General features: G+C 34.3%; 2 protein-coding genes across 4 annotated transcripts; one reads left to right on the forward strand and one right to left on the reverse strand.

Moving 5' to 3' along the window:
* Nucleotides 1–461: 461 nt before the first annotated feature.
* Nucleotides 462–4,565, reverse strand: LOC122317480 (peroxisomal adenine nucleotide carrier 1). Its single transcript, XM_043134598.1, has 5 exons — nt 4,218–4,565; nt 2,362–2,593; nt 1,430–1,576; nt 1,124–1,281; nt 462–1,002 (listed from the first exon to the last, which is right to left on the reverse strand). The coding sequence occupies exons 1-5, from the start codon at nt 4,358–4,360 to the stop codon at nt 723–725; spliced, it is 960 nt and encodes a 319-aa protein (XP_042990532.1). The 5' UTR covers nt 4,361–4,565; the 3' UTR covers nt 462–722.
* Nucleotides 4,566–5,978: 1,413 nt separating this feature from the next.
* On the forward strand, nt 5,979–17,894 carry LOC122316095 (mitochondrial Rho GTPase 1). Of its 3 annotated transcripts, none has more exons than XR_006244252.1 (15): nt 5,979–6,139; nt 6,379–6,604; nt 7,640–7,772; nt 8,195–8,344; nt 9,564–9,740; nt 9,922–10,173; nt 10,598–10,666; nt 12,262–12,317; nt 13,232–13,313; nt 13,610–13,821; nt 13,923–13,992; nt 14,763–14,875; nt 15,605–15,741; nt 16,030–16,180; nt 17,104–17,243. XR_006244252.1 is itself a non-coding variant. In XM_043132630.1 (15 exons), the coding sequence occupies exons 2-15, from the start codon at nt 6,387–6,389 to the stop codon at nt 17,580–17,582; spliced, it is 1,944 nt and encodes a 647-aa protein (XP_042988564.1). In that variant the 5' UTR covers nt 5,980–6,139; nt 6,379–6,386; the 3' UTR covers nt 17,583–17,894. The 3 variants fall into 3 exon arrangements, 2 of the variants coding, with proteins under 2 accessions (XP_042988564.1, XP_042988565.1); XM_043132630.1 differs by lacking the exon at nt 15,605–15,741 and adding an exon at nt 17,509–17,894 and having other exon boundaries at nt 5,980–6,139; nt 17,104–17,290; XM_043132631.1 differs by lacking the exon at nt 15,605–15,741 and adding an exon at nt 17,509–17,894 and having other exon boundaries at nt 6,007–6,139; nt 6,261–6,604; nt 17,104–17,290.
* Nucleotides 17,895–18,667: the final 773 nt, after the last annotated feature.

Raw genomic sequence — 18,667 nt, forward strand, 5'->3', positions numbered from 1 at the left:
ATTTTATTCAACTTTTAACTTTCATTTAAAACCATCTCATCTCACCTCACTATTTAAACTCGCCATTGAACTTGTAATTAGATTAATCGACAGTGTGGATCACCATTGAAATTCAGTCCAAACTGCCCCAAACATGATAATCATCAAATTGTATTGACTTTTGAGGCACCAACTAAAGATTTTTAAGTTCAAATCTTGACTATTCATTACTTTTAAAGCAACCTAATCCGACACTTGGGACTTTCAACAGCCACTAAAAAGGATCTTTAATTGCCTAGTGCCTCCCCTTTTGACAACATGAACTTAAAGTTTTTATTATTGGGCCTTCCTTTCTTCAAATTCACTGTAAACAAAATGGATAAAACTCTCCCATTAATCATAATTTAATGATACATGACAGTAATTATAATTTAAATTCATAATCACAATAGGCACAATCACAATCAGTTTATGCAGAAAAATATTCCCACACAACATTATTTCTCTCAATTAAAATTTGCTCCATAAAGGATTGTCATATCTTTGATGTCTAGTGCATGCCTAGCAATTATTGCTATTTAACTTGAACGAACCATCCACTAACAAAAAGGGGAAAAAAAAAGAGGTTTCTACCTGGGATATTTAACCCACCTCTATAAAGGACATCTGTTCCAACAAAACTGAATAAAAACTCACAGTATTCACATTGTATTTTATGTAAATTCCCATCACTATATTAACCATCAAGCACTTTTTAATCTACCCCTTGTGAGCAATAGATACCTTCTGGTTGCAAGTATAAGAACCCAAGTAGTTGCAGATATTTTCTCCTTGATCATCAAAAGAAGTGCTGAGCTGAGAACAGTCTTCAAGATCTGAGCATCCAATCCCTTGAAATAGCCTGCTATTCCTTCACTTCTCCATATAGCATAGAGAACTCCTGGCACTGTTTTGTGGGATTTTCGCCGATCTTTCTTTGTTCCATCATCGTTTGAGTCCACAGCTTGAATCATGACCTTACACCTGTGTGCAGTTAAATCCAAAAAGGTTATAAATATGAAGGGTTAGCATGTAGCAGCATGAGAGCATGAAAGCAAAGTTTACATTCTTTAGAGAAGTATAAGAGTGATAGAACATTTCGCACCTAATTGCAGGATATGTCAGACATGTTGCAATACTCTTTGAAATTGCACCTAACAAAAAGGCTGAGAAGGCAGAAAGGGATTCTGAGGACAAACCGTTTCCGGCTTCATCCTGTTTTCTCTTCAAGAGTCTCTGTTTCAACTGATCGAAAACCGTATACTGCAATATTATATAATTTAAGTCTAAGTCGGTTTATTCTTCAAACCAAATGTCTGGTCAGGTAACTCAAGAATGGCACTACAACGTGAAGTGAAGGATTTGAGACGATACAAAATATACTTCTAAGCCAGTAGGCCAGGTCAAATACCTGAATTGCAGGGTTTGAGGTCAGCAGAAGAGAGATGCCAAGGCCATCAAATGCATCACTCCAAGTTCCCTCCGTAAGGGTCTTCCAAAGCCCTTTGGATTTACCAAATGCACTTGTCTGCATCCTAGAGGAAGCTGTATCCAGGGGCTACACAGTAATAAACAGATAGCCCAACATTAGCCTTCAATATCAGTACATATTTTAACCAAAGATGGTGGAAGAGGAAAAGGAGTGATATATATGTTAAAGCAATAAAATTATAAGATTCGTCATCCCCCACCAAAAAAAAAAAAAAAAAAAAAAAAAACCTATAATGTCTATCATCTAGCCTCCCCCCCACCCCACCCCCCCTCTCCCCAGTGACCAAGCTAAGTTCATCAAACTACATTCAAATAGCACATAATTAACTGGAAATGTAATACACGGTATGATAGAAGTTGAACTAGTGCTTTCACTTTCTTTTATAGGTAAAACTAATGCTTCCACTTCCTATTAACACGTAATCCCAGGCTGTACATTCCAAAACCAAAGCCCCAGGTTCCGTAATCATCTAGCAGAGAAACTCATTCATGTCTGTCTCATTTCTTTCCTTATTCAAATCATCACACTTTTTTTGCAATCTTTAAAGAAACCAAATGGAGCATTACATGAAAATATAATTCATATATATATACTTCTAAGAGAAATGTTTGGTTCACGTAGACATTTCTAAATATAATTAATTTTGGATCCAATACCATATTCTATTTTCCCAACATCATATTTGAAATATTCTGCAAACATGGATACTAACGTTACTTATAAAAAGAAAATTACAAATATAGTTGTCCAGAACAGTAGTTTTGGGACCTATTAGATTTTAGTTTTTACTTTGTGTAACAAGGGATGATTCTATAGCATAATGAAGGAGGTGTGGCCTTTCAATGGCTTACCTGTGTCACAATGGCAGTGCAAGCTCCAGCAGCAGCAGCTAGAACTAAGTTTGCTTTTGTTCCTATTCTTTTGGCACCGCTTCTTTCCAAATATAGCCTTTTGAAGTAGCTGTAGCCATAAAAGTAGACAAACTGCGCAATGAAGGATTGCAGGTTTTTTGTACCCAGGCCCTGGTATAGTGAAAGAACCTGATGGGTAGAAACTGCTTCTCTTAAGACATCGAATAGGTTCCTACAAAAACCATAAAAAGTGAAATCAAATAAACTATCACAGCCAAATCAAAGAGCTGACCTCTAACTTACGAATTCTGTGCTTACTCAGCTTTAAGCTACATTTTACCTAGGATGCTGAAACCATTGAATAATCCAGATTCAAAAAGAGTAATTGGGGACCACGCAACAGCCAATGTGTAGATGCATTGCTACGAGAAATTAGAATATATGAGGAGCATATTCCATGCCCATCTCCTATTCTACAAAGGATACAAAATTCTATAGGCTCTTCTAAGGAAAGAAGCATTAAAACTTTGTTTAGGTTGCCGTTACTAATATAACTGTATTCCGGCCAGTAGAAATTAAACAGTTTGGTAAGCAAAAGACAATTCAAAAAGCAACCTCTGTACAGCTAAATTATAGAAAGCAATGTTATATGCACTTGGGACAAGTGATTTATAACTATTTCATCAATGAAATTATTGTTTACCGATCCAAAGACAAAAAAGTGACTTATATAACTATTTATGTGTGTACATGAAGATACATGGTATAAAAAAAAATCTATAATCATTGGTGCCAAACAACTCTCCTACTAAATGAAAAGTTTTTGTACTATAGACATTCGACCTAACGCTAAACTTTTCCATCATAAAGCTCCCGACATGATATTATTAGAATGGCTAGATGGAAGAACCATGCAGTGTGCACCATGGATAATTCTAAAAACAAGACAAGATGATATCACGCTTGAAAATAACAAATTAAGAAAACTTCAGGATTACATTTACACAGTTTTAAAGGAGAAACCAGCGCCCACCAGATGTAATCGTAAAGCCAACCAGACAACATGATATCACTCTTGAAAATGAACAACTACGAAACAGCTTCAGAACTACATCGACATGGTTGTCTTTTAAGAGTGCCATATTTACGTAGTCTTTATGCTAAATGCTATCACATACCCATAAACAAACAATATAAAAATAAAAACAAAAACAAAAACAAAAAAGAGATAATTGGATTATGAGTTGCCTGACAACCGATAGACACAAAATATGAAACTTTTCATTGACGAAAGTAATAGACGACCAAACCAAAAAAAAAAAAAAGAAAGAAAGAAAGAAAAGAAAACTCAACAATTAAAGGTACCTTAAAGTCTAGACTGCCTTCTTATAAAAAAAAAAATGTCTAGACTGCCAATTGCATCATAAAATTCTTTCCTTTTTTTTTTTTTTTTTTTTTTCCCGAACAACTGCGCATTAATATAACTTCAAATTCGCTTAAATATAATTAATCCCAATCCAGCTTATTTGATCTGGGAGACCTTTTAAATCTTCATATATAACGTTGAGCTTTTCATTTGCCAACTAATCAAGAAAGGATGAATCTTTTTTTTAAGAACACCATAAGAGCTCAAATGTCTCTATACGACCGAATTACATTAAAACTTCCATAAAGAGGCTATATAAAACCAGTACAGTCATAAAACAAAAATAAGCTAATATCAGACTTTACCAGATAGATAAACACTGACCATGATGAAATAAAGAAAAATACAGGCCCAGATCATGAAACGACAAATTATGATGAAAGATTGGAAGAAAAAAATGATCATTTGAGAAAACGAAAAGATGGGTAACCTGTATTTTTGCTGGCCATGGGCTCGAACATCGGCTTGGTACTTCGTCTTACAAGTATCAAGCGGGTACAAGATGGTGGTGCTCAAGAGGGATCCTATGGCCCCTGAAGTTGCCTCCGACACAGATTCCAGATCAAGACCCATCTCCAATTTTCAGTATTCCTCAAAAACTCGAGAACAGGAATACACACAACTGTACATATATATATAGAGAGAGAGAGAGAGAGAGAGAGAGAGAGAGAGAGAGAGAGAGAGATAAACCAGTTAGGTGAAACCGCGGAAGAGAGAGAAGGCGATGGAAAGTAGAAACGTCCACGACGGTAGCTGGAAAAGGAAATGCAATTGTATGTGAATGTGTTGTGATGGAAACTTGGAAAGTGACGCCAAGACCAACGAAATGGCTTTTTCTTGGAATTGAAAAACGTGATTGGTCTCTCACCGTCCTCAAATTTATTTTCTTCTCTTTTTTTCTTAATTAATAACAATTTTTAAGTGAATTATTTGCAACTTTCTTTTGAGGAATTTACCTCTTTTATACTTTTTGTTCTTCCATTACTTGAATATTACACTATTTCATTAAATGGATTATGGTAAAAGTAGGAGTTTCTTTTAAAAAAATTAAAATTACGTCTTGCATTATAAAATTATGGCATGAAGACACTGACTAGATAGGTGAGAAAGAATGGTTAGTTGAATATTTTTTTTTAAAGTTTACATACAGAAAGATTTTATAAATATAATTTCATAAATTGATATAATTTTATGTAATTTGTTCGATTTATTTTTTAATAAAATTAGTTTTATAATCTGACATGCTACATTAAATCATGTCAGTTTGTGAATTTACTTTTTTATAATTCTTTTATAATTAAAATATTTCTTTTTTATTTTTTATAAAAATAAGACAATCCAAATAGATACATTAATTTCAGACTGTAAAAAAAAATAATCATTTATATATTTAAATTGGAGTTAAGTGATAATTTTATTGTACTTTAATCACCATTAGTAGGTTTTAATTTATAGGTGAAAAAATCATAATAATTACCTTGATATCATATAATATAATATGAAGTGTAAGTTTATTAATCTTTACACATTTGTTACCATCTATATTTAAAGTTAAAGGTACAACTTAACCTCACTGATTTCTTACCATGTATTATGTTATGGTCTTATTATTTTTAAATCATGGCTTTTTAACCCTAACAAACCATCCAATTCCGCAATAAATTATTATAAACAAGAAAAATAAAAACAAACAATATATACGCCAGTTGATCGATTCAACGATTTAACGATCATTTATTATTTTGAAGATAACTATCTTAATTGTCGCTTTTAACATAATTCATATAGTAGATTAAGATACGACATTCGGGATCGTAATGAACTATCATATCCTATAATCTGATTAACGGAAATATTCTATAGTTCGTTATTTTGATAAGATTGTTAAATAATATACCTTATATATAATATAAAATGCTTAAATTATAGTTATTATCGCAATAGTGGCAAAATTTTGATAATTTAAATCCAAATTTATTTTTTAAGGATTTTAAAATACTCATTGTCATTATAATTGTCATAAGTATAATGAATAAAATCAATAAAAAAAAGTCCCTAGTTTTGTTAATTTGTTGATATTGTGATATCAAATATATATATATATATATATTTAATTTATCATTAGACTCTTCCCTAAATCCCAGCCGTCCGATCACAAATTCAAACAGAGAGTGTTTTTCTCTTTTTGAAAACAAATTTAAAAGATATATATTGTTTCGGTCTGAAGGTTGAAGCTTCCTCTCCCACTTGAGGATTTGCCAAAGCCTCTCTCTTTAGCCGCCAAACACCTCTCTCTCTTCTTGCTAGGGTATTCCGGTTCTCTTCTTCGAGCTCTCCATTATAACTCACAAGGTATTGTTAATCTTCAACCCATTTTTCCAGGTTTATTAGCATCCGTGCCTTCATTTCCATCACAGTCTTCAATTTCCTTTGAACACAAGTTTTATTTTTTTTCATCATCTTCTCTACCCAGTTCTTGTCCTCGAAGGCTTAGTAATTAGGATATTTGTATTTATGCCATTGCTTTTGCGCGAGCTCCTATGATTGGCTTTTGTCTTTTTGGTGGGGTGGGGGGTTTGCATTCTTTGAAGATTTTTCAATGGCGAAAGCTTCAGCCGGGAAAACAAACCCGTACGGCAGGACTGGGGTTCGTATCGTGGTTGCAGGGGACCGAGGCAGCGGTAAATCGAGTTTGATTGTAACGGTTGCAGCCGAGAACTTTCCGGCGAACGTGCCGCCGGTGTTGCCTCCGACGAGGCTGCCTGAGGACTTCTTCCCTGACCGCGTGCCCATCACAATTATCGACACTTCGTCTCGGTATCATTTCTACTCTTCAATTTTTTATTTTTAAAGCTCTGTTTGGTTGGTGAGGAACTTCAGGAAATTAGACGAAAGCGAAGGTGTTATTTTGATGTTGGATTAGAATATTGCATTATATCATTGGACGAGATTCAGTTTATTTACTTAACCCAGACAAAGGTATTCAGTTTATTCTTGCTTTATTCATAGTCTCCGTATGGTTGATGAGGATGTGTATTGCTGTAGGGCTGATGAGGAAGAGTATGAAAAGAAAAGAGACTGGGATTCTAAATTGGGGTTAAGCTTTGGTTATTTAATGCTCGTGAAAATTGTCAGAACTGCACGAATTTGTGGTTCAGTCATACTGCGTCATTTGCAAAGCAAATATTATGTGTTCTCTCTTAGAATAGGAAAAATACTTTGTTTAATTTCTATTTTCAGTAGCGTGCGATTCAGTTGACAATGTGCAAATGCGTGTTTTTTTATCAGTAAAGAAGAATTTTATTAATGAGAAAAGTAGGCATAGCCCATGTTCACAGGGCAACGTGGAAATGTGTTAAAAGGGTAAAATATTATCGGTATTTTTCCTAATTTTATTTTTATACACCAAGAAAACAAGAATAGGGTCTAATACAACTTTTTGGGATAGTTTGGTTTAAAATTTAGAGTAGTGAAGACGCCTTTGAGGCCTTGCGTAAAGTTGATTTCTCATGGCCCTACTACTGTCTTGCATCGTTTTCTGGAACCAGGCAGCATTAAAATACTGGAGTTACAGGTTTAGGTTGACTGTTATGTCTTTTTTCTCAAGAGCAGTGTGGTTGCTGACCGTTATGTCTTTTTGTTCCTATATTTGAAATAAGAAAAGTAACGCCTCTATTTGACTTACTTTAGTGCAATTAGCTTCTTTCAAACCGGAAATTGCACAATTTTCAGTTTCTTGCCTTCTGGATGACGAGAAAAAGTTTCTATTAGTTTTTCTTTTTTAATGTGGGAAGCACACAAATATTTCTAGTTTGATATTGAATAATTGATTTTTCTGTTTTTCTCAATCAGTGTGGAGGATGATGGTAAAGTTGCTGAAGAATTGAAGCGGGCTGATGCAGTTGTGTTTACTTATGCATGTGATGAGCCTACTACTCTTGATCGATTGAGTACTTTCTGGCTGCCAAAACTTCGTAAATTAGAGGTCTCTATCCTTTGTTTTCATTTTCCTTCTCCAAATGTTGCTTTATTGAAAATATTTGGTGGAAGATACCTTTTTCAATGAAAGGAATACTCTGGTTGGAAACTCCAGCCGGACTGTATAATCATTGTATTAAATTTGGCATCTTGGGTTTCTTTCTTTTTTGGGATTTTGGAAATTGTTTCCATAAAAATATGTGGAGAATCCTCTTGAGTGCAAACAATTTATTGCGGCCATTGGATTGCGGGAACTTCTCCTTGAATTAACCAAGGTGCACTTGCAGGAAACTCATTGCTGAGAGCCTGTGCACCCCCGGGATTAGTCGGGACTAAGTTCTTGGACACCTGGTGCCAATAAAAAAATGTGGAGCCACCTTGATTTTAACTATTATTCTCTCATTTGGACATCTGAAATTCGATGAACAGGTGAAAGTCCCTGTTATAGTGGTGGGTTGTAAGCTGGACTTGAGAGATGAGAGCCAGCAGGTGAGCCTGGAACAAGTGATGTCACCAATAATGCAACAATTTCGGGAGATTGAAACTTGTATTGAATGTTCGGCAGTTAAACAAATTCAGGTATTACGCATTGATGGTCCTCTATGTATGCTTTTTAATTGATTGTATTATGTTTGGTGTTGCATTGCTTTGTGTTTCATGAACATGAAATATTTCGTGTGTTACTGATGGGCTCCTATAGTACCATATATTTGTTTTATTGTTTTTAATTTTTTTATTATTGTTAAATGCACAGAAGCATAGTCACATTCTGCTTGTATTTCATGCTTATCTCCTGGTTGTTTTAGGTATTGAGGAAGAGATGTTAAGAGATGATAAATGTTTTTGCTCACAAGGACACTGGTTTGTTTTGGGAAGGAAAATTTCCTGTTGAAACATCAGTCTTTTATTCTTTAGTCAGTAAACAAGAATTTATTGATGATATGGATAGGCAAAGCCCAAGTATACTGGACATGATAAAGAGCGGCACCTAAGCATGAGTGTCCAGTGATACAAGGAAATCATGGATATTCAACACATTAAAATCTATTACAATTGACCAATGAAATAAGTATTAACAAAAAGAGTTCTAAGCTTTTCCATTGGCCGCTCGCGATCCTTGAAGATTCTTTCTTTCTTGTGTTCTTGACAGAAAAATAAAGATTGAACTGGATTGATTTACTTAAAGCGTGGGTATTGATGATATAATGATATTTTTGAACTAGTCTAGTTAGTATAGTAAATCACAACCAAATTAATGAAATCTGGTTTGAGATCAGAGTGGAAGGAATTTTTATTGATTGAGTTTAATTTTAATAAACGTAGCAATATATATTTGCTGATATTCTGCAAAATTGCACTTGCCCTCAGGAATAATGTCCTGGCTTGGTCATGTTTGGTTCTGAATGCATGATATGCAGAAGTTGCACTGTCTACAATTATGCCTGTCATCTATTTGCCCATTTGGGTTGACTAGTTTTGTGGTGGATTCTGTATGGTAATAGATTGGTTTAATTAAAATTTTGTTTGTGCATCAAGAATTCTGTTCAAGCTAGTGACTACTTGGATTTGATTTCAATTTGCTTAATCTTACATTTAGGGCCCGTTTGGGAAGATAACTGTTATCAGATATTCTGTGACTATTTCACTACTATTCTTAAAACATTTCACTATTATTCACAAACTACTAATCATAGATATTCTGAGATATTCTTAGTATCCAAACGGTTACTCTTTCTGAAGCCATTTTTGGGATTCATGCATCATCATTCTAATCGCTTGAGTTTAATTCGATTTGCAGATCCCTGAGGTTTTCTACTATGCACAAAAAGCTGTGCTTCATCCAACAGGTCCACTATTTGACCAGGAAACGCAGACTTTGAAGCCCCGATGTGTGCGGGCCTTGAAGCGGATATTTATTCTTTGTGACCATGATAAGGATGGTGCCCTTAGTGATGCAGAGTTGAATGATTTTCAGGTTTCTTTTTCCCCCTTGTTTGTGACTCTTGTCGCATTTGAAGTTTTATTTGTATTTGTTTTATGTGTACTTAGAATTTGGGAATGATCTTGTAAGACTTTCAAAGGGGTTTCTCATCGATCATAGTTAATGGTATCTTTCGCTTAAGATTAATGAGAGGTCTAAGATTACTTGTAAACAGGTAAAATGTTTCAATGCTCCATTACAACCCTCTGAAATAGTAGGTGTTAAGAGGGTTGTGGCAGAAAAACTGGCTGAAGGAGTCAATGAACGTGGGCTTACTTTGACCGGGTTCCTTTTTCTTCATGCTCTATTCATAGAAAAAGGCCGACTTGAGACAACATGGACTGTCCTCAGAAAATTTGGTTACAATAATGATATCAGACTTTCCGAAGATCTAATCCCTTCATCTTTCAAGAGAGCCCCTGATCAGGTAATATCTTGTGGAGGCAAATTACAGTTTTTACAATAGCCACGGTTTTACTTGAAATGTTACAATGATTTTATATGTGCTTAGTTGATATACATATATGTACATATATTTTTCTGGAATTGAAGGGAACCTGGTTTGGTTTTTAATGATCCATTGCCAAGAATCAGTTTCTTGTTTTGTGACTTTTTATGATGATCATGCCTACTTAGCTCAAAGTTGAGCGTGAATAAAATTAGAAGTCATTTTATTAGCATGACATCTACAGTTCTGATTTCTTATAAGATTTTATATAATTGTATATGAACCATATTTTTCCCCCACCATGCCAAAAAGCCCCAAAACGGAACTGTTGATTACTCTTTGTGGCGCTTTGAAGCATACAATGTTTGTTTAAAATGCTTATTGCTGGTTTTCATTTGTGTAGAGTGTGGAGCTGACCAATGAAGCCATTGAGTATCTGAGAGGAATCTTTGAATTGTTCGACAGCGATCATGTATGTCTCTTTCTCTGCTCTAGAGTACTTGATTTCCCAAGTTTGTTGTAAATTATTATTTTTTTTGGCAGGAATCTTTTAATTGTATTACAACAAACTTGTGGTAAATAAGATAATTTACAAGTTTGTTGTAAATTATCTTATCACATAATTGTGTGTTGCCCAGATGACTAACACAAGAGGGGGGGTGAATTGAGTTGTATTAAAAAAATAATAATTATAAATCAAATATATAATATAAAATATAAACAAAATATGAAATAACAATAAATATAAAGAGCAAGGGTAAGAGAGAAGCAAATTTAGTATGTTAACGAGGTTCGGCCCCACTGCCTACGTCCTCGCCTCAAGTTACCCCTTGAGGATTCCCAAATTCACTATTCAATCTCTTTCAGGTGGAGATAGAAACCTATTACACTTTTGAACAATACCGCTACAAAGGATCCGTGTAGAACACTCTCTACACTTGCAATCACCTTACACGTGGTGATTCAACTATTCCCCGTGTAAAATACTTTCTACACGCACAAGGGTTATACACACCCTTTTTCTGATACAAAAGCTGATAGTGGGTAGGTTATTAGAAAACACTCCTCAATGAGTGAAATAAGAACAATACAGCGCAAACTATATCTCTCAAAATGAACAAGGATTAATGCTCAATGCTTAGAGAAGAGAGAATGAAAGTTTTGAATGAATGTTGTATGCTCTTGGTGTTGTGAATGTGAAGCTCTCAAATGATTTATTTATAGGCATATGAGATTTCATATTCAAATTTAAAAAGATTCACATGTCAAAGACAAAATCATTCACTTTTTTAAAAAATTCAAATAAAAGGTTCTTCTTTTTCAATTGTCAAAGACAACATCATTCACTTTTTTAAAAAAATCAAACCTAATCTTTTACTTTTGGCATATGACAAAATGAGCATATTTTCATTTTCAAAAAATTCAAACCTAATCTTTTACTTTTTGCATATGACAAAATGAGCACACTTTACTTTTCAAAATTTTCAAACAAAATCATCTACCTTTTGTATAAGTCTAAAAAAGTATCAATCACTTTTGTAAATATTCAAATAAAACATGCACATGTGAAAGATGACAATCAATCATCTTTAATATTTTCAAAGTTCAACCCTTTAATCAAGGCATGCACATGCAAAAGATGACAATCAATCATCTTTCAAAATTTTCAAATTTAATTTTCAAAAATATTCATGCACATGTGGAAAATGTATTTTAATACTTTATGATAAAATATTAATTTTGAGTATTAATCCTAATTTCGAATTTTAAGAGATTTACAACATTACTCTATGATTTTAATGTGAACTTGTTTCCTTCTTACTCATGCTTGGTTCTTTGATGTGCTTGATTCCATTGTGTGAACAACTTGAACTTGAAACTCCTTTATTCTTTGAATTCATTTGTTATCATCAAAATCCATGTGTAGATTTATAATCACATGAAACTTGAAACCTTGGGTTCAACATTGTGCAATCAGTATTTACTTTGATAGCCTCCAATTTATTCAAGTAGCTAATTGTCTTATACCAACTTAAAATCATGAATGCTATTTTTTTTCCCTATCAGGATGGGGTCCTGCGACCTCGTGAAATTGAAGATATATTTTCTACTGCTGCTGAGAGGTAGTTTTTTCCCTGTTATGTTCATAATTGTTAAGGGGCTTGCTTTACTTTGATATTAATATATTCCATGACCATGAAGCATCGTGTGCACCTTCATGTGAAGTTAACCAATCTGCATGGCTATCTGTTTTGAATTATGTTTGTTAAGTGGTTCAACATGACAATCCTCGTAGTCTTGCTATCAATGCATGGTCTTAATGGCTTCACAATGTTTACAACTATCAATTAGGTGTCTTGTAGATGTGCTAAATGCATTATTTAATTTCATGTACAGATAGAAATTGTGCCCATCTTTTTATTGGACACTTTAAATTGCAATTATTTTCTTGTTTCTTGAATTTTGCTTATATTGATTTAGTAATGTTTAATGTTCCCAGAATGTCAGATATATATTTTTTGTTTTATTTTTATTTTTGTTTAACCTTTGCATGTTTTATTTTCATTTGCTTGTAAATCTAATTAGGCAAAATCGTCTTGCCTATAGTTCCATCAATTGAGAAATTTTTCATCTCATAAACGAGCAATTACAAATTGGGAAATTGACTTTGATTGTAATTGTAGAACTTTTACTTTGATCTTTATTATTTTCTTTCATTCTCTTCTGGTTGCTTCTCTTCTTTTTAACCATAATCTGGGGACTGCTCAGTCTTTCTGCGAGGTTTCTAGAATTCTAACTTGAACATATGTACACATATTGTCTGCATCCCCACCCTCACCCCCTGTCATGGGTCCCATTCAAACCTCCTTTTTTTTTTTTTTTTTTTAAATAAATATTTAAGGAGTTTTTTGGTAAAAAATTGATTGATTCAAGTCATGTCAAGGAAAGGCTCCAAGTGTTTGATTTATTTCTTTCTCAGTAACCATATTGGTTAGCATCTGAAGGGTTTGAATGTTTGGCATATTTCTTTTGCCAGTTCTTGGGATAGAGCCCCTTATGTGGATGCTGCCAAGAGAAATGCACTTGGTGGGTTATCACTTGATGGTTTTTTGTCTGAGGTATGTCTTCCAGTCTATTGTTAATTTTTCATTTTCTTTTTGTTATTTTATAGTGGGGGTTGGGTGGATATGTTACATAATTTATTTTTTGGGTAATTAATGTTGCGCGAGTTTACAAGCCAACTACTGATTTAATATGACCTCAATGTTGCCATTTTGGCCGCTTATTGAAATGTGAAGTTTAGATTTATGCAATACAGATTTTCAGTGGTAATGTATGCACTTAGATTTCAATTAACAATAGCAATTCCTTTATTCTTTGTTAACATGTAAATTTCTGTGACATGTGGTTGCAGTGGGCTCTTATGACTCTTATAGACCCAGCTTGGTGCATGGAGAATCTGATATACATTGGTTATCCTGGTGATCCTTTGTCTGCTTTCCGTGTGACCAGAAAAAGGCGTGTGGATCGCAAGAAGCAACAGACAGACAGAAATGTTTTCCAGTGTTTTGTTTTTGGGCCCAAGAAGGCTGGAAAGTCTGCATTATTGAACTCTTTTCTTGGAAGGTCTTGAATAATCCGATAATCCTTTTAAATCCAATACTTCCCATTGGTTTAATTTGTGATAAAGTAATCTTACACTTTTTATTGATGAATTCTAAGTGCAGGAGTTTTTCTGATAATTATGCTTCAACCATCGATGAGCAGTATGCCGTGAATGTTGTTGATCAACCTGGGGTGAGTCACATTATGCACCACTGGCATAAGTATTGAACACGTGCATTGGTCAGTCCTTTGATGGGTTGAGAAGGTGGAGTTAACTTTCTTAGCTCCACCCATGCTCTAAGGCCCGTCCACTATTAAAAAAATAAAAAATAAATAAAAAAGGGCCTATTTGAGCAAGTAACTTTTTTGTGTAAAAGAATTGGTGCTGTCACCAAGGCTCTTCTTGCTGTGTTTCACGTATCAAGTTTGTATGTTTTAAAAAACAAAATTTAAAATGTAATTACACTAATTTGGTTGCCAAATCATGTTGAGCTGCGTGTAGATTTTGCATAAGCTTTTTAAAAAGCAGTTGGTAGCAAGAGTGAGAATTGCTTGGGCATTGATTGATGTACAATAGATGCCTGAATTAATTTCACAAGGAAACTTAATTTGTTTTTCTCTATTTCGGTGAAAGTTGTTTTGTGTTTTGGTTTTTATTTTTTATTTTTTTGGTTGGGGGGGGGGGGTTGTTATTGACCACAATTACTGAATTTCTAGTTTAGTTTATCTGTAAGTTTTTTTTTTATGAGAATTTATTGATGATTTCAAAGGCACTACGCAAGTACAAAAGGAGGATACAAAAAATTCCCCTAATCATAAATAGCTAAATACTAGTGTTTTTAAATGTCTTATGTTTATTATCTTGTTTAAATCAAAATACTGTTAGTTGGTATTTTTTCTATTGATCTTGTTCATATTGCATGGTTCCATCCCTTTGTCTGAGCATTTGTTTTTTTCCCCAGGGAACAACAAAGACCCTTGTGTTGAGAGAGATACCTGAAGATGGAGTTTCCAAACTACTATCTGATAAAGAATCTTTGGCTTCTTGTGACATAGCAGTGTTTGTTCATGACAGGTAAATCTTTGGTTTGATAACTTCTTCTTCTTTCTTTTTTTTTTTTCTTTTTTTTCTTTTTTTCTTTCCTTCTATTTCCTGAATTTCTTGGGAAATTTCCCTTATTGATGATGCTGCACATTTGCACATGGGGTAGGTTTAACCGATGGCATTTTAACTTGTCTGCATGATAGGCAAAGCATGCGTATGGTTTTTGACTATCTTTTCTTTTCTTTTTCTCTTTCTTACCTGAGGAGTTTTGACTATCTAGTATCTACTTTGCTAGCTACTAACTCTATTTAAAGGTGAACTTACTCTTGTTCTAGAATACTATATTTTTTTAATACATTCATTCTATATTTTACTAACAATTTGAATACTATATTATTTGACTTGGTATGACTTGTTGTGTGGAGATGAGGTTCTCAAGGTAGTTTATCGAAGAATTTTGGTGGCTGACCTTTTTACTTCTATTTGATGACACTTGTGGGATGTTGAGTTTATCTGTGAGACACCCATTGGGAGGTGGGAATTCTTTGTTTTTTTTTTTTATCAGTTCTATTCCATGTCTTTGAGTTGAGGCCCTTAAACAAGTGGAGTTTGAAGTAAGATCATTTTACGAAATTTTATATCCTCCTGGTAGTTTACCCTTTCTTTGGAAACATATATTGCAAAACAAGGCTCCCTTGAGAATGTTTTTTTTTTGGATTGACTATTCTTGGAAAAATTTTCACCTTCTACACTCTTAAGGAAGAGGGACATGACAGCGATTGATTGGTGCTGGTTGTATAAGAGGAGTGGAGAAACAATTGATCATCACTTGCTTCTCTGTGAGGTAGCCAATGCTTTATGGATATTTTTGGTGGATCTCTTGGCATGTTGGATCGGTAAGTTTGCTGGCCCTCGTAGGGAAACTTTATGGATAATGATCTCATGCATATGGAGAGAAAGAAATGATTGGGTTTTTGAGGATTGTGATAAGACAATGGCAGAAGTCAAGGATCTCTCCTTAGAACCCTATACCATCGAATGATTTTCCTGGGTACATGGTAGTTCCTTTTTTTTTTTTTCACTAATCGAGTTTAACTTATTTATAACAGAATATTTATGATCCATTTTACAGTTTTCACTTGCATTTGGTAGTTTCTGAGGATTGTTGCATTTTACTTCTATAGTTCTAATGCATTCTCATGGGAGAGAGCAACTGAGTTGCTGGTAGAAGTTGCTAGTCATGGTGAGGATACTGGCTTTGAAGTGCCCTGTCTCATTGTTGCAGCTAAAGATGATCAGGAGTCATTTCCTATGGCCATACAAGAATCTACCAGGGTATTTCTATTTCCTGCTACTACCATATCCTGCATATCTTAGCATGCAAGTTATCGGCTAAATTTTTTTTAGTGAGTTTAGTTGTTGCCTTGCTCTGAACACTGGTTTCTGTCTTTGGCGTATTGTGTTACAGAACTTATTCATGCAGTTTCTTTTTTCCTCGGTGATAATAATTGAAAATTTTTTAGAAGTATTCTTTAAGTCGATTAGTGGTATTGGTTGCAACTTGTAACTTGAAATGAAATAATGAATGGACAACTTTTTTTCTATTTTTAAACAGAAGTGTTTCAAAGTTACATGAAAATACAATTAGAATACACGAGCACCTAAAGTCAGGGGTCTAAATATGATAGAAATGATAAAACGAAAATGACACTCTACCAAGTCCAACCAGTGAACAGATGCTTTATCAATTCGACATTCCAAAATTGGTTTCCTGGTCAGAGATGTTAGAAGTTTGGTGAAGTTTCAAAACTTAGACAAGGTGGTCTGAATCCGACATTTTGAACCATTTATCCATGTTAATTAAAACTGGTTAAACGAAGCTCATGATTCTATTTGATTAGTAACAGTTTCAAGTTGTAATTTGAGGTAGACAACTTTTTCCCTTTTTCAGGCATTCTATAGGTTTGGTTGAACAATGTCCAACAATGTAGATATATTCATGTGCTTTTTTTCATAATTAGGAAGACATGCACTTTTGGCTTGTTATTCTGTTGCTAATCTTTTGCTTCAGGTTCAGTAATAGTAACTGACGATGTTGGTGATGATAGAATAGGATTGACATCAATTGGCCTTTAATTGTTCACATGACCGCTATTCTTTTAATTGTATAGTCTATAGATATACTATGAACAATACTATTTTTTCATATTTCGATCCCAACTTATCTAACATGTTTTTATATAAATATGCTCATCTAGGTTAGTCAGGACATGGGAATCGAGGCCCCTATTCCCATCAGTATGAAGTTGGGTGAAACCAATAATGTTTTCCGTAGGATTGTGAGTACTGCAGAACGCCCTCATTTGAGCATTCCTGAAACTGAAGCTGGGAGAAGCCGCAAACAGTACCATCGGCTCATAAACCGTTCACTTATGTTCTTTTCAGGTGCGTCGATGTTTGGAATTTGTGAATTTTGATTTTCTGATGTCTCAGGTCATCAACTTTGATCTCTTATTGAACTTCACAGGGTTTATAAAAGACTAAAGTTTGTGTTATCTCTGAAGTCACTCGTTTTTCTATACTGATAAAATTTGCTTTGTCCTTGAATCTGGTGGCCTCTTCCTCTTTTCTAGTGGATGATCATTTATCTGTGCCTTTGACAGTTGGAGCTGCGGTGGCCATTGTTGGGCTTGCATCTTACCGTGTCTATGCTGCAAGGAAGAATTCTAGCAACTGAGGGTTGAAAGTTTGAACATCAAACAGTTTAGTTTAGCTCATCCTTATTGATCTACATAAAGTTGGTTGTGCTACAATTTTTCGTCTTGAAACCCCTACCTTGTTGGGTTTCTTGATACAGTTGCATTTCTTGATACAGTATTTTATATTTATTCTGTTTTAGGGTTTTCGGGCTGTGAATCTTGCCCCCTCAATTATGGTATTCCTTATAGCATCTTTTTTTCTCCTCCTCCTTTGGGAGGCTTGCCAAAGTAGAATACTGAAAAATAATAGGGAATTTTACAAATATGAAAATTTTGCTAAGTTTGTTCAATTTGTATATGAAACTTCCTAAACCAATTTGGCTGAGGATTTCAATTTTTCGGCTTCAGTGTTCTGTTAATGCTAATCGCAATATGGTCAAAATTTATATAAAATAGAGATATATAATGTGCCTTTAGTTCTCTTCTTCTTGGTTCTCAGTTAAATCTTTATTTTATGGCTGGTCCAAAACAGAAAGACTTGGTAGGATTAAGGCTCTGTTTGGATGCTAAAAGTATGTCAGATCATGGTCTGTGATAATAGTGAAGTAATTTGTGAATGATAGTGAATAGTAGTGAAGTGATATGAGAATATTTGAGATGCGAGATGATACTTGATGATACTTCTATTCTGGTACTAGCTGGTGCATATTTAGGGTACGAGTTTTATTCAATTTTTCTTATGGGAAAGGCAAATGATGGGTTTGCTTCATGGTTTGCATTTAGCTCATGAACTTCGTATTAGATCTATTGAAATTGAGAAGGACTCGATGACTGTTGTTCAATGGGTGCAACGAAACCAATGTGGGATCTGGTACCTTGAGGATTTTTAGGAAGAAATTAAAAATGAGAATCTTTCCACTAGATACTCTTAAGAAATGTGATTATCGAAAACCAATGGGAGAGTGACACATAAGAGATACACGACCAAATATTCAAACTGCATCGCAGTGCATCACTTTCGGTTTTTTACACAATAAGAAATCTCTCTCTCTCTCTCTCTCTCTCTCTCTCTCTCTCTCTCTCTCTCTATATTGAGAATCCAACCGGCAAAAATCTCCCTGCT

This window comes from Carya illinoinensis, chromosome 7 (assembly GCF_018687715.1).
Source record: "Carya illinoinensis cultivar Pawnee chromosome 7, C.illinoinensisPawnee_v1, whole genome shotgun sequence".
NCBI classification, from domain to species: Eukaryota; Viridiplantae; Streptophyta; class Magnoliopsida; order Fagales; family Juglandaceae; genus Carya; species Carya illinoinensis.

Bases quoted from the DNA above. Each gene is read 5' to 3' on its own strand.
- LOC122317480 (XM_043134598.1), bottom strand. From the start codon at position 4,360: ATGGGTCTTGATCTGGAATCTGTGTCGGAGGCAACTTCAGGGGCCATA. The intron at 2,594-4,217 runs GTTACCCATCTT...TGGTTTTTGTAG, and splicing joins CATGGCCAGCAAAAATACAG to GAACCTATTCGATGTCTTAA. The intron at 1,577-2,361 runs GTAAGCCATTGA...ATTACTGTGTAG, and splicing joins GCACTGCCATTGTGACACAG to CCCCTGGATACAGCTTCCTC.
- LOC122316095 (XM_043132630.1), top strand. From the start codon at position 6,387: ATGGCGAAAGCTTCAGCCGGGAAAACAAACCCGTACGGCAGGACTGGG. The intron at 6,605-7,639 runs GTATCATTTCTA...TTTCTCAATCAG, and splicing joins ATTATCGACACTTCGTCTCG to TGTGGAGGATGATGGTAAAG. The intron at 13,993-14,762 runs GTGAGTCACATT...TTTTTTCCCCAG, and splicing joins ATGTTGTTGATCAACCTGGG to GGAACAACAAAGACCCTTGT.